The 16,277-nt window shown below is 42.4% G+C and overlaps 1 protein-coding gene across 24 annotated transcripts in view; it reads right to left on the minus strand.

Moving 5' to 3' along the window:
* PTPRF (protein tyrosine phosphatase receptor type F) overlaps positions 1–16,277 on the minus strand; it is a 470,302-nt gene that overhangs the window by 71,762 nt on the left and 382,263 nt on the right. For 23 of the 24 annotated variants that reach the window (XM_033152392.1, XM_033152376.1, XM_033152394.1 and 20 more), the window contains one exon: positions 1,186–1,455. In XM_033152392.1, the coding sequence (XP_033008283.1) occupies positions 1,186–1,455 (270 nt within the window). Of the gene's footprint in view, positions 1–1,185; positions 1,456–9,868; positions 9,930–16,277 lie in introns of those variants that run through there. The other variant, XM_033152399.1, reaches the window with a different exon arrangement.

The raw sequence follows: 16,277 nt of genomic DNA on the forward strand, positions 1-16,277 counted from the left end.
AACGTACATTTTTATATTACACATTACCATATATTGCTTGAAGTGCTTCTTAATGGAAGAGTAAACACAGCAATCATGTTATTAGATGTGCTCAAAGCACTTGCTGGCAGCTGGCTAAATAAAGGTAATTTAAACAAGGAACCAAGTCAGGTTTTCCAAAGCAGAAAGGGTTATTCAGCTGAGGTACACTTTAGGAAGCCAGGTTCATGGCCTTTTCAGAAAGTATACCAGGGGCAAAAGTAGTTCCATCTCTACTGTTGCTGCAAGAGCAAGAATATGCGGACTGCAGGGAATTGTGGCAAGCACATTTCTGTGGTGGGATGTTAAGGAAGCCAATCTTGTTACAACAGTTCCGAGCATTAACAAGAAAGCAGAACTACTCTAGCACAACTGATCACATCAGCCATTTATCCAAAAAAGATAAATTTGTGGTCAGTACTGTGTTCTACTATCCTGGGATCCTTCTATGTACTGGCTAGGCACAAGGAAAACATTTATGATCATGAAGAAAAGATTGAGAGATTCCCTGACTCCCATAATGATCACCCTCTGGGCTGTGTTAACGTAAATGCTGAAATCACATTAGGTAATAGGATATTTAGTAAGGTAACAGAACTGAAAGGCAGATGCTCCCACAAAACTTTGTCAAGTGACCTGACAGAGATGTGCTGTCCTGGATGTCATTTCACACCATCCAGATACATACACAAATAAAACAAATATTAGCTCTTGGGCAGGGCTGTTGAATTACAGTGGAGAGGCTGACACAAAGAACATGCCTTATTATTTCTCCCTGAGACTTGCTCTATAATTCTGATGTTTGACCATTACATTTATGCACTGTAAGTAAACCTCTATTTTACAAGAAAACAAATGAGAAAAGCCTGGGAGATAAATGTTGGGGAACAAGGACGGGGGGAGGGGGGGAGGCACACACAATGTGTCTTAAAAGTCTACACAGGTACAGCAGACTCCCTGCTACAGATGTTTGCCGTGAACATGCAAGAAGCTGGAAAGGCTTCTGCAACAATGGGGACAGGGCTAAAGGGGAGGCTCCACAGCATCTTTGTACTCAGGTTCCCCAGTAACACCAATAATGACTGAGTAGGGCTTATGTCACAAGTGCACCCCATTCTGCTACCTGGTACATGCAGAGGTACAGGATACCATGGAGCAGCTTCTTACCTTTGACAGTGATCTGAGCTGTTGCATGGATTACCCCCAGTGAGGACATGGCTTCGCAGGTGTAGTTGGCCGACTGCGTGATGTTGGTCAACTCTAAAACATTCCTGCCCATTGGCATGTCATCTTCTTTCGTCAGCTCCACGTCTCCGACAATCCATTTCACATAGGGCATTGGGGACCCCACTGCTACACATGTGAGATTCACGCTCCCTCCAGGCATCACCTCATGGTTACTTGGAGGGATTGAAAATCGAGGTGACACTCGCCGCACTGAAACAAGGAATAGACAACTAGTAGGGTCACAGCCTAGACCATTGATATTCACTTGCTCCATACCCAAGGGGTGGAGGAAGAATAAACATTTCTCCTAGTAGTAGCAAATCAATCCAGAAAAGAAAAGAAAAAAAAGAATTCTGAACAAGAGCTATTCACTGCTCTGCCAAATTTCATACCCAAGGTTCCCCCTTTGAGCCACTGGTGTTTTCGGCAGGAGCTCAAATATAGGACTGCCACCATTACTGTTCTCCCAACTAAGTTACATTACGGATACTAAAATGTCTCCTTGTTTCAAATGTACCCACTAATTAGGAAAAAAGTTCACTCCCTGTTCATAGGGTGTGCAGAACCTCTGCAAGGTGGAATAAGCTACTAAACTGGTTGGTTTCACAGCAAAGCAACCTGCAAGACAAACCTATCTTGCAGGGGCAGCTACAGGGTTTTATTTTTAAATTACTGCATGCATTATTGCTAGCTAAAACAGTGTTCCTGTGCAGGATTCAGCAGTGAGCCTGGGGCACCTCACAGCCGGATCAGAACACCTTGTTGGGTAGGAGCTTCATCCTAATACAGTGGCGGAGCTTCATGCTCCAGCACCGAGGGCGGGAAGCAGGCGGGGGCAGGGCCGGCGTGCGTTCTGGGGGCGGGGTGCGCGTTCTTGGGGCGGGGCGCGCTGAGATGGAACCCTATCGGGATCCCGCTGCCCGGGGCACCCCGCCCCCTACGCACCAGTGTCCTAATAGACAGGAGATCAGATCCAAGCTGACAGCAGAGGGCCTGGGTGACAGGGTCCTCCCTCCTGTTGGGAATGTGCTTCAGGAGAAAGAACACTCCTTATTTCATCACACAGCTATTCATCTATTCATATAAAAGTCTCACTTGGGTTATTTTGTAGACAAACCCTTAGATCGGCTAAAGTGCCCCAGCTGCTTGCTGTACACACATCAGTCAGGGAAATGACACTGAGAAATGAGGACCCTTCTTTAAGGCCAGTGTTATGGGCCAATTTAAGGAGGGATAGAGGAACACAACTGAACATAGTAAATCTTTGTCTCCTCTGGGCAAATTCATTTCAAATACATACAATAAAATAAAAAATTAAAAGTGTGGGAGGGAGGGTGCAATGTGTCTCTTCTGAGAAGCCTGCTTTTCTGTAATGGAGATGTCACTACACATTTAATATCACAGCCTCTCCAGTCCACAGAGTCAGAGCTGGCAGAGTAGTGAAGAGCTGCAATGCAGAGGGATAGGGTTAGCTGAAAAGCAGTGGGGTGAACTATTTGTTAGCAAGATGGGAGAGACCTGCTCAGGGGCTAAAGCCCACTGGGACTGCCTCATGCTGGGCCTCCTCCTGCGTCATCTCCAGCACCACAAAATCTCGTTAGAAAAGGGGCAGCTGCTGACAGACAGGCTGACAAGACTCAGCTCAGCCTGACACTTCCCCTAATCAAATTTTGCTTGAGCTCTCTTTGATGATTCATTCCCAAACCAGCAGACTCACAGAAATAGACTGAACACAGAAGCCCTCACGTTAGAATGTACAACAGAGTGAGGGTTTGGGGATAAATTACACAATGCTGTCAACAGTGTGGGTATACTACACACTGCCTCAGTGACAAAGCAGAGCTCATCAGCTCCTCACCAGCTTTTTAAAAGGGGGCGGGGTGGCAGAATGATAATGTGCATGTTATCAAATGTCTAAATCCATAATCTAGTGGGTTGTTCCTTTTAATCAATTGTTCAATCTCAGATCAATGATTACGTGCATGGTCACCAGTGAAAGGCTTGCTCCCTGCCTGACAGGGGAGTGCACCCCCAAACAAGACAGAAATTAAAGCAAATCAGCGCTCTAACAGAGTTATGAGAATACCCAGGTACTTGATGGACATGGCAATGGGTCAACATGATGGGGTGGTTGTCCAACGCAGCCTGGTTCTGATCGGCAAGAGGCAGGACTCATTCTCCCCCCCACAATGAACATGGTATTGAGCCAGTACATGAAGAGGTTTGTTCATTTGCTGTGTTTTATTCCAGGGACCGACCAACTTCCCACCCGCTCACCAACCAAACTGGTCTCAAAGAAAAGCAAGCTTGAGTAGTAACACAACAGGCTCGTGCACGGCAATAATTAATTGACTTGACATGCGCCAGACAGGGAAGAGGCCAGGTATGGGAAAGAAGCTGCTACATAAAATCTTGACAAAAAACAAGAGTGGGAGGGTTGAAATGCACAGATAGGCAAGCAGGAATGAGATTGGAAGGAATTCATGCAGAAGGGCTGAAAGAATTCAGAAGCATGCAGAAACCACCTCCGCCATCCACTCCAGTGAGAACCAAGCAAGATAGCTCCTACAACTACCTCCGATTACCTAAGCCACCTTCAAATGCATGCATGAGCAGTGGTTAGAATTAGAGTGAATCTCCACCAGAACAGCATTCCCTGAAATATCTCTTAGACATCAGTCCCCAACTGTCTCCTTTGTGGCCATAAAAAGACCTGTCAAGACCATGCTTGGGAAGAAAGAACACGGCTTGTGAATCTGCCGATAAGCGCTTTAGTTCATTCAGCAAAGTGCTATCGAGAAAACCTCTCGCCCTTTTTGAAAGCTGCTGTTTACTATTCTAGCGGCAGGGGAAGAGAAAAGGTTATTCGACAATGTATCAGAGAGGGGTCTCTTCTAGCCTAGCCACAGGATGAATGGCAATGAAAATCTCTCCCCCCCTCCAATTCCCACACAAAACCAAGTCGATTTAAAGAAAGGCTGTAGGCAAGCCCCTTCCCCAGGGGTAGGTTACTCAAAAAGAGGATCGGAAATCAGAGCACTTCTGATTCCACAAGATGGCTCAGCCAAATGTCACTCTTATGACTGAGCAGAGATATGCATCTCCCTAAGGCCAACAGACACTAAGCTGATGAACCTTTTCTTTCCTGTTGGTACGTTGATGCAGCAACAGTTCGAGATTGGTTACAGGGCATAAAGGTGCAGAAGCGAGGCTGCTGCCTTAGTTCTTCACTCAAGTTCACTGTTTCATTTCCAAAAAATTGCTTGCCTTCTTCCTGCCCTAGGTTGCCCTATTAATGACCTAGCCTCAACGGATTGTCCTCCAGCCACAATAAGTAGCCTAAGTACTGCACAGTGCAAGCAAAATAGATTGTTTCTGTTGGTCAGAAGGGGTGGTGGCAGGGACAGCTTCCACACTAAGGCTGTGGAGACTCCGACAAGATCCAGTGTTTGTTGACCTCACGCTGTGCCTGCCTCTGTTGCATCACTTTGGTGGTTTCTCTCTTCCAGTCTGGTTGCAAATACTCTTCAGATGTGCTGCAAATCAAAATGCAGTTCTCATTATGTAGAGAGGAAGAACAGAGGCAAGGTGATCAATGGAGGCTCAGTTGTGTGCCTTACTAGCGAGTGGGGGGCAACCTCCCTTCTAGCTAGTCTTTCCTTGGCTATTCAACTGCACACTGAGATCTTAAAATGTCAATAAAACAGGAACAGGTGGGCTTAGAGATGCTACTGTCAATCCAGGCTGGATTATAATCTAGAAAGAATGCCTGGGAAGGTTAGAAAGGAGGTGGATTCCAACCTAGCACCAGTATAGCATTCCTGGGTAATTGGCAGCTTTTTAGTGGGCAGAGTCCAGTGGGATGTGAAGCACAGCTGTCAATCAGCATTAGAATGCTCTGGCAGAGCAGAACTGGTGAAGGTTGTTTACACAGCATCCCCAAGCATGCATGCGGCAATAGCTTCCACCAGGCTCCAATCTTTCTGCTGTCTCTGGCATGACAATCAGTAATTAAGGCAGCTCCATTCCCACCAATTGCAGGAATCTGCAGAAATCCTCTTCCAATTTACAAAGCAAATCACAAGGACCAAATGAGAGTAGATGCCTCCCAAATATTTCCAGTATCATTCACACCATCATGACTTCTTTTCTCAGTAGAATTTGTCAGGTTTTTTGTTTTGTTTTGTTTTCTGTAAACTCCTTTTGGATAAAGCAGAAGTGAGCAACTTGGCAATTTTGGAAGAAACCACATAGGGAAAACTATTGTAAAGGTCTATGGGTAATGGTACTCAAGGTTTATTTCAGCAGACTATTGAACATGAAATTCACTGTTATTCATCCCAGAGCATGGCATCCTATATGACTCACAAAAGAGGAAAATCCCCCAAGCTTCCCTACGGAATGGAGCATGCAGGGCAATCATTTGGTACTCAAGGTGGAAAGTAAGTGACATATCCTGAGCCATCTCACAGCAGTGGAGGTGGTAAGAACACACCAGTAGAGACTAGCTCCACATTCTGGAAGGTGGGGAGGGGAGACACAGGCACTACCACAAAGGGAGGCGGAGAAGTGTTAATAATTTAGCATGCATTAGCGTGCACCTTCCTTGCATCCAGAATAAATGTGCATGGATCAATCAACCTGCTTAGCTCAGATTAGAGCAGCTGCTTCTCGGATTTCATAAAAACATTGAGGTCATCTCACTAAAAGTCCCCCCTCCCACCACTTTTCTACTTCCATCCTGGGAAACTCCAGGCACTAAGCAATTGCTAAAAGCTGGGCAGTTTTAACAACTATTAATTGATTACTGCAGCAGAGCTAAGAGAAGTAAGGCCACTGGAAAATAATAACAGAAAGAGTGGTAGAATCACACTAAAAGTGAAAGGCACCAGCCAGCCAAAATTAATTTACAGTAAAAGATGAATTCTTCTTGTTGTTGTTATTGTTATCGTTGTTGTTACTGTTAGCACTTTTGGACAGTAGGATCAATGGTGTGTTATTTTTAAAAGTTCCTTAATAAACAATTTACTTATGTCACTTGCAAAGCTTCAACTCTTTTCATAGCCTGAAATCTTTAAAATCTCATACACAAACCCCACTTCATCTTCTGCAAGTATTGCATCTGACAGTGACGTGCTTAGGGATTTTAATCTTTTCAAAAGTTGTTTCCAGATTCTGGAGTGTTAATTAAAACTCAAAATTATATTATGAGTCTCGATTTAGCTTTTAGCACTCTTACTTGTGACAGAATGCCAGAAGTGTCCAGAAACAAAGCCAAGGTAGTAACCATCATTACAATATAATTTTGACTTTCACAAAACATTTTATTCAATATATCTTAATTTTGAGCAGGAGACCATGCAAATTGATCCCCTCCTTCAGGTATCGCAACTGCTTTAATAAGCTCTTCATGCCAAAGACAACTGCCTCCTGTCTCAATTCTTCCGTAATATAAATCTCATTTTCCTGACACCTGCACAAGTTTGCTACCTGGGTCAGCTTACAAGTACGGTTTTGTTTCTTGGGGTAAAAGCAATGTTGTTGGGAAACCGAACAATCCTTCCTCCTGTATTGTCCAGTATCCATGGCTCTATCTTACTCTGCTTATCACAACTGCTTCTGGAAGGTGGGCAAACTGGAAAAATTATCAGATCTGAATAGCTCCTCCACCCCTTCTCATACTTGTCATTACTGTTTTAAACAATATATCCTGATGGAAAGGTAGTTCCTAGGGCCTCACAATCTATTGACAGAATCACCAGCAGGAGGGAAAAGACTGGAAGGGAAAAAAAAGATGCATTTAGAGTCTAATCTCCTGTTCAAACAATGCCTCACTATTTATGTTCCCAATACATCCCTGAGTGCTGACATTTTATAGACAATTTCCAAAACAGGGCCTAGCCATTTTTGGATTATATTTCAGCTATAACTTTTAGAGCTAATTATTTGCGCTGACAACCCCATATAAAAGAGGATCTATCATTACAGCAGAGCAATGCCAAAGACCTATCACGGTTCGGCCTAGTGACACGCTAATAGCAAAGCAAGGGAGAGGCAGACTCTGCAGCTCTGGAATTTGCATTCATTCACTTCTGAAAATAACACAGCATTAAGGAGGGGGGGAGAGAAAAGAGCTGCTATATCAAGATAAAACAACTCCTTAATAAATAACCTGATAGCAATCGCAGAGCAATAATTAAATGCATGGGTGAACAGTAAATAGTTGTAAGTAAAGCTGGGGGGAGGGAAACAAAAACTAAGGTGCAATTATCAGTGCTAAACAAATTATAAGGCTTGGAACATCCCACTGGAATATTTAGCACCTAACATATCTCTTCCCATTAAATGTTTGAGCTTTGGGACATTTCTGGTGGGCTGGGACCAAGCAACATCCTGGTCAAGGGCTGTTCCACATATGCCTTTTTCTCAAAAGGGTGTTGGGAAACATGTACATCTGGGAATATAGGGGGAAATAGTGTCTGTTTTCCACAGACAAGTGGTTGTGGCTTCAAAAAAATAAAGAAAGAAAGACAACTGAAAAGCAGTTTGCTAGATGAAGTATTTTGATAATTTTTAAATAGCATAGTTTTATGGAAACTTAACAGGATAGAATAAAAACCTAAAGGAATTATAAATTTTATTTATTGATGCAGAATATGATCTATTTTAATGAAACTGGAACAAAAAGTTGGATTTAAAATGAATTTTGAGCATATATATTGATATATCATGCTGAATTATAGAGAGGTGTGTACATAACACTTGTGAATAACATCAATGATGTGTATGTATGGTTTGTAAAGTGTAACTAATAATAAAAATAAAACACACCCATTTGTGCACTAGAGAAAATGGAAGTCACACGTATGATTTTAATATGTGAAGGTGTAAGTATAATGCATGAAACAGCCCTAAGCGTATATCTGTCAGTCAAGGCTACTTTTGCTACTGATATATGCTGGTGGTTCGTTCCACTGGAAGAAGGGATTTAATTTTTTCAGGTTACTTGACCTTGCACATGAAAGTGCCAGGCAAACAGAATCTGTGCAGCTTCAGAACGTTTCATTATCTCTCAGCTTCAATTCCTGCCAGGATCACATGCAATGTTGCCCTAAACAAGCTTTGGTTTATGTCTGAAAACAAGAAAACTTTCTCCCCTTGTTAATAACTAAAGGGAGCATATTCGGAGAACTAAAATGAAAAGAAAAGCAACAGCTCTGGGACAACTGCAGCTCATTAAACAATTTCTAATTCTAATTCTAATGAAGTTCACTTAGTATGGCTTTGTAGCAGCTTGAGGAGTCTTGATTTAAGGGAATGTCCAAATAGCAGTGTCTCAGGCTTCATGTACTTTGGTGCTATTGTGCTAAACAAGAAGCACAAACAACAGAAAAGTAACTTGGAAAAGTAGGTGCTTTTAAAGTAGACTCCAACCAGAAGTCCTGGCATGCAGAATAGGGTAGTCATTGTCCTGTGGTCATTACAGGTACACGGGAAAAAGTGTGGGAACATATGGGATGCAATAGCGGAGCATGTGGACTGAAGGATGAACATTATCCCCCTTCAGAACTAATGCATAGACATTTCCTAACTCTCAATATTCACCATTCTCTATTAATTGGTGCATTTTAGGGCCTATGAAATTATGGATTCTGTTTCTTTCATCAAAGGAATACTACCTTCGGTCAGAGAAAGTTGTTGATATACCTATAGGAATTGTTTCAGGTTATGTCCAGGCAACATCCTCCCTTAATTTCAATACTCAGCACCATTTTGTAAATACCTGACTTAGAACAGAAGTTGAACTTCAATGGAAATATTGGAGTAGCTTAAGCTGTCTGCTAATTTTGATGTCTACCAATCACCTTTTGTCTTAATATCTTGGTGCAACACAGCACTGTCAATAAGAGAAAGGCAGGTAAGATAATGGCACACCTTCCTTTTTCTAGTACAGTTGTTGCCCTTGCTGAGTGAGTCCTTGTCCAGGGAAGAATGAAGTCCCTGGGTTTCAGGTATACATGTAACAATCCTATAAACAAAAATGATCCAGCATGAGAAAACTCTGCTTTTTCAATCACATCAGCATCTCAAACGCAAATGTGATGTGGAATGAATTCAATATTTTAAAAAGGCAGCTATGGTGCCTCTATCAGTTGCTCCTTCCTCTTCCTACTCTATACCAAGCAGCTTACACTGTGAGTGAGGGGTGTCCACCCTGACCTAAACTTCAAATCAGTATTTGCATTCCTCAACAAAAAGGAAAGGCCACACAGGAGTCTAGCAAAGTAACAGATTAAGGCAAAACCCACTCTGCTGCCTACTCTCTATGTACATGCACCCCATTCCCATCTCAAAACACGGAAATCTTTGGGATGGACTGCATGCAGATAAGGGTCTGTGCATTTTAAACATCAAGCGACAAAAGGCATGCAAGCAGTGTGGTCAATGCTGTCAGCAAGGACATAGCAATTAGGAAGCAGGTTCAGGCCTGCTATGGCAGTGCCTGGCAGAGAGCCAGGGGCCATCAGACCCTCCCCTTGCAGGGCTGGCTCTCCATCCCCTACTGGAAAAGTCTCATCAGAGGTGGCATACTGTAGATGGATAAGAAGTGAAAAGGACCAACCTTCTCGCGGATCTGAGAGATGAAAGTTTGTTTTGTTTGATGACATTGTGCGATGAAGATGAGAAGGGAATAAAAAAAGACAAGGAAAAACACAGAGAGTAAAAACAGGCCAAGCTGCATGTGTCTGCACAGCACTGAAACAACAAGACATGATGGTAGAGACCGGCCAGGACTACCCACTGTGCAACTGCGCACACACACAAACATTCCTGCCACAGAACATTGGATCCAGCTTCTCTTCCTCATCCAGATGCACACAACCAGACCATCAGTATATAGGAGCACATGTCCCAGGCGCACCAAGAGCCAAGTTGATTTTGGTAGGCAGCCCCCACTGCTGGCCAAGTACAGGCAAGAACAAGTGTGCACACACTCATGGACATGCCCACCACATTTCAGACATCACAGGATTTTCAGTCAAGTGCCAAGCTCCATTCCAACTGTACAGACAGTAGCGGAGGCACTTTAACCCCCACCTGCCTCTCTCACACAGCTCAGTATCAGCACACATGCCCCATCACTCCTCAACACAGAGGAAGCAGTCCTGGTGAACAATGGGAATTCTTTAAGCATGAAGAGCCTCTTTCTCCCTCTTTCCAAACAGAGCTAAAAGCAGCAGAGAAACATTAGTGCAGTATGAATTAGTTGCTGTGTCAGGACCCCTGATGCACTGAACTGGGAAAGAAAGGAGGGCAAGAAGTCAAAGCAACGATCACCCCAAATCAGTAGGGCAATCCAGTACATTCCTATTTTTGTTCCTGCAGGAGAGACAGTAAGAGGTTAGTTGTGTTTCCCTGAAGGGCATGGAAGACCTCGTTTCCTTTGCAGGAATGACCTTATAGCAGCTAATATCTGTGGTGAATCGCCTGAAATTGAACCCTTGCTGAGAGAATACAGAGACTGTTATGGTTGTTAGAAACTGCTTATGAGTCACATTTTAAGGGTGGGAAAAGGCACGGCGGGTGGGGTGGGGGGACACTGCCTGTCAGCAGAACACACTCTCAATTAAAACCCTTAATGGGAAAGATATACACTGTATGGTTGGTTCCATCAGTAATTCATTTGCAAGGATGAGAGAGGATGGGATTTCAGCTAGTTTTCCTGATGTGCTACCTGCTCCTTAAACAGATTACACCAAGAAGTACCATGGAAGCTAAGATGTACTCCACAGTGCACATTCTCAGCACTGATACACAATAGATGTGGGGGAGGAAGGGGAAAGAAAGAACTGTACTCCTCTCTTTGCATAGAATTGAAAAGTATGTGCTCACTTGCTCAAGGACCAGAATGAAAAGTGTTGCAGTAGCCATTAAGTACAGAAAGTGGAAATATAGTTTTAGTTCTGCTTACTCCTTTGTCACCACCCAGGAGTGAATGGAAAAAGTACTTTGTCTTTTCTGAGTGTGACAGGAAGATTGTACCACATTTGTAGTTCCACAGTTGTTTCAGGGGATAATGGGAAGATGCCAAAGGTTCCGCCTTTGGATATGTAGTCAAATGATTGTTCATAAGATTCTATTATTTGAACTTAATCTGCTCACATCAGTATGAAGAGATTAGAATCCCAGCTATATAATCTTCCTATTAAAAAAGGTTCAAATCTTTGGGACTTCAGCAATTTGGGTGGGTTTGAATTTTGGCTCAGCTCCCCAGTGCAGACCTACACTTCACAGTGAGGTGAGCAGACTTGTGTCTGGGGCTGTACTGCTTCAGAGTACAGGTAGGAGGATTACATACTGTTAATTAAAGACTCACCAATATGGGGCCAAAATATTAATAATAATTCCTGTATGTTAGTAAATTAGTATTCTCTGAGAGAAGGCTAGGCTAGAATCTTTCCCTTTGACATTTAGTTTTCTAGGTGGAGGTGATATTTTTATAGGAGAAAGAGCATTGAATCATGTGAACCCCACTAGCGGTCTGAAATGTATCAGCCCAGATACAGTTTTACTACCGCAGTGAAAAGTAGCTGCATAGAGGCAACTACTTTGCAAAATTACCAGCATTCCAGAAAAAAGAACTAACAGTGGGGTAGGCAATATGTAAAGAAGACTGTGCTATCTGAGGTGCACAGCAATGCTATACAACTAATCAGTACAAAGCCTAGGCCAGGCAAGCTGTAATGGTTTGCCCACATGTGTTTGTACTTTAGATTACAGTAAGCAAGGTTCACTTATGAAGCACACTAATACAAACAGATAACTTTCTAGCCTGTCAGTCAAGAATGATCTTGGGGCCTGTAATTTGTTACTAATTGCTGGATTATCTCTTAATCACTTCTTATACTAATGGATTATAGGAAATGAACATCTGCAGCTGAGCCTGCTCTGGAAACACCCTGGATGGAAGCAGCTACACCTCCATCTCATCTCATGTTGAAATTGTGCCTGTTTTATCAGTAAATATGCCAACACCTAGTGAATTGGAATGCTCACTTTCTTCCCAGAGCCCTTCTCTTCATCCCTTATCTCTGGCACAGCAGGAAGCAAGTCCTCCTGCTCTTTTCAGAACACTGGGACTTAAAGGCATGACAGTAAGAAGTGCAGTAGCTTACATATTTCATGGAAAGAGCAAAATATACAAAATATACCTGACACCACAACCTCAAGTTCTGCTATCACCTACAGGAGCCAAGAGAGGCCTTAAGTGTTCCATGTTTCATGGGCCCCATCTGTCAGTAGTCTGACAGCAACTGCTAGTCTCACTTGATGAGGGGCAACAGCATCAAAATAACAAATGTGCTATTGGACAAGCAATCAGAAGGCACAATGCTGTTCTCAGTATTCAATAGAGAACAGAAAGTAAATGAAGAGGTTCAGAAACTCCTACTAACCCTGATTACTTTGATAAGGTCAGAGAAGCTCCCAGTAACCCTGATCACTTTGATAATTTATGTACAGTATAAACCTTATATCACATTCTCCTATCCTCTGCAGAAGAGCCAAAGTGGTAACAGTTAGGGTGACCCCCACCCCAGACAAGAAAATTCATCACCCAAAAAGAGGACAAAAGAGAGCATTGGTTTGCCTAAAAATGGTATATGCCAATTTGTAGGTGCAGATGCCCATTTAGAAATAGCTGTTATAATTTAACTAACAATACAATGCATTTCATCATACTGGAGAAGTCTGTGACAGAGAAACTGGTGTGCTTGCTTAATATTTATTTTTAAGAGCTCCTATTTAAAACATTTACATGCTAATTCTTACCAGCTAGTTGTGCATAGAATTTTAGCATTATTATTATTATTATTATTATTATTATTATTATTATTATTATTATTATTATTATTATTATTATCCAGTTACAGTTCTAACTTCTTTTTCCAGAAAAAGGGCAAGACATGCCTTATCACAGTTAAAGCTGTTGTTTCTTAATCATAGCACCTTTCTGCATGAGGCTTATGAAGATTAACATTTTTTTAAAAAGTCACAATATGATCAGCTTCCTCATACAGAAAGGTAGTAACAGTTCCATCTCAGAAGCAACTCCCAGAAGCAACTCTCAGAAGTGGGTCTTACTCCCATGTAAATAAGTGGGTACAGGATTGCAGCCTAACCAATCTCTGGTTTTGTGGGTCAACATTTTACTTTAATAGTTGATTCAATTAGCAATTTTATTGTTCGTAAAAAAACAATTCCTTCAAAATGGCATTACTAACTGGGCTGACATACCGGTAATCTGGATGACACAGTGATAGGTAACTCTTAGCTGATGCTCAATTTATTTTGGTCTTACAGCACTCAAGAACTCTTAAGTGATGGAAGGATATGTGGCTCAGAGAGCAAACTTTTTATGTGCAGGAGGAATATAACTAAACCAAATTATCCACCCTGGAGTTTGTATCCACTGAAGCTGGTTGGGGAAAAACTGACGGAAAATGCAGAAGAGGCCAAGTGACAACCATTTCAACTATAAGGTTGCTAAGAGAGAGAAAAAAACATTTTGGTAGGATGCCACAAGAGCTAATCCAACCATCTGAGATCCACAAGCCACATTAAGCCTATGTACAGCTACTCAGACCCCCCCCCCCTGCTGACATGCATGCTATATTTCATAGCTGTCAACTTTCCTTTTTTTGTGGGAAATTCCCTTATTCCAGCGCCATTTCCCACTGCAAAAAGGGAAGGTTGACAGCTATGTATATTTTATTCATGGAAAGAATTATCTCCTTTTCCCACTGACTGTTTTCCCCCCATGTACACAAGATTAGTTGATGTAGGGAAGTGGTTAAAGGTGTGTCTAAGAGAGAGGAAGTACCCTGTTCAAAGAGCTCAGCTATGATTTGCTCCCAACAAGCAGGTCTCTCTCAGTTTCACCTCCTAATTTGCAGTATGCGGATACTGATAGTGGTCTATTTTACAGAGTGTAAGGATTATTGAGAGGAGTTATGAAAATGCTATGAGCACTAAGGAAAAGTGCTCGGTTATTATACATACAGGTTATATTATACACGCAGAAAACTACCGGTATATGGCATTGGAGGTGCCAGCTACACAGATTACTGCGGCTTGCCATTTACTCTTCTCAGAGCTACACAGAGACCACACACTGTACGATGCTTCTAATTCCTTTGATGCACATCTGAACAAGGGTAAGGGACAAGCTACATGTTATGTTGCAGCTATGGGTAACAAACCCCTGAATGGTTCCTCCTTCTCCCTTGCAAAGTGCTGTTGCAAGGGGATGCAGTGCAAGGAGGAGGACTAAAGGGGCAGGAGTAAAAGTGATTCTTAACCTTCCTTTACCAGCCACTTTCCCTTGAAACTGCAACCCTCATCTTTTTGTTTGTGAGGGTCAAGACCTGTGATTTCAAGGTTACCAGGAATCCAGAACCTGAAGGGGTGATCATGACTACAGTATTCCTTGCCTCTAGTGACATGAAACTTGTATGGTTATAGTAATATAACTTATGGATAATATTTATGTATACATCCTGTTCTGTTTTCTCAAACAAGGGAAGTAGCCTCGTGCTTTGGCAATGGACTGGGAGCCAAAGGAATGGTGAAAGTCTTTCACTGGGCTGGTTAGGGTGTCTATTTTGTTCTACAAAACAAAGCTGTCTGCACAAATATAGTCCGAGAAACAGTACATATGGCAAACCTCCACAGGGGACAATTTATGTAGTAACCTGTATTTTATATACTATGGGACTTTATCTCAATCCTGCAGCTTGGAGTCCAACCTTGTAAAGATTATACGCAATAAAAAGATGCTTGTTTCAAAATTTATGCCTGAGAAGTACAACAGTTAATAGAAAATGAGCCACACACACAGGGCTAGAAACATATCCTTACCAGAAGCTTGGCTTGTGTCACCTTATCTCCAGAGGAAGCCAGCCAGCCAGCCAGCTAGCTGAACAACCTGCTCTTCGCATCAAACCTGGGGTCACAGTTTACTGCACTCCTTAGAATCTAAGGGGAGTTCTCTAGCTAAATAAAGAAACTCTCAACAAACAGGGAATCAGGCAGGTTTAAAGGTGAGGTTTCTTTGCCTTGGCAAGCTGGGTATTCAGGTGAAATATTAGCCTTCCCAAGCTTTTCGGAAAGGCTTGACACAGAGAAAGATACTTGAAAAAAATGTGAAGTGATTAAGAATGCCCAAAAGTTTACACACATGAAACATGAAATATGTTCAAACAAACATCCTCCCATTATTCTGGGATTCTGGGGAGAGACAACATTATTTTTACTAGAGCTACACACACACACACACACACACACACACACAGTATATAAGGTCAATAATAAGCACATTATGCTTGAGAAATGGGCATTTCTGCTGCACAGATGAAGAGTTCTGAGACTATCTGAAACTTCAGCATCGTACAGATTTGTATGTTGAAATTGTTCTGCAAGATGAAACGGCACCTGTAGAAAATGAGTGCTGAACACAATGAGAGTAACCGAGAGACCTAGAAGCAATCACACAGTAAGTCATTTTGGCTTCTCCTGAGAATAACTCTTCCTCAGCTTGGTTAAGGCAGCTCCCCTCCACCCCACAAATAAAAGGCGTGTGCATGAGTATTAGGAAGCAACGATCAAGTGGGGAGACAGAGAGAAAGAGAAAAGAGAAAAGACAGAGGAAGGAATGAAGATGGAAACAGTATTTCTAAACAGGTAGTTATTGAGATCCAGGACCTAGGAAGGAATAAAATATGAGTTTAACTGCCAACCAGTCAAAGGCACCAAATTGACACTCTTCTTCTTTCCCACTGTTATGTAAGTACCAAACCACACCTCCAAGGGGTGTCTTACATTAATATCCCTGGCTAATACAAGGTCTGGCCAAGGAGAACGCACATTGTCCCCATGTAAAACAGAACAGAAAACTCATCAGCTTTTAATGAAGTACTAAACTCTTTGCTCTCCAAACACAAAATTCCATATCAAATTTAATGTAGTGAGTA

The sequence above is a fragment of the Lacerta agilis genome, chromosome 6 (assembly GCF_009819535.1).
Source record: "Lacerta agilis isolate rLacAgi1 chromosome 6, rLacAgi1.pri, whole genome shotgun sequence".
In the NCBI taxonomy this organism is placed as follows: Eukaryota; Metazoa; Chordata; class Lepidosauria; order Squamata; family Lacertidae; genus Lacerta; species Lacerta agilis.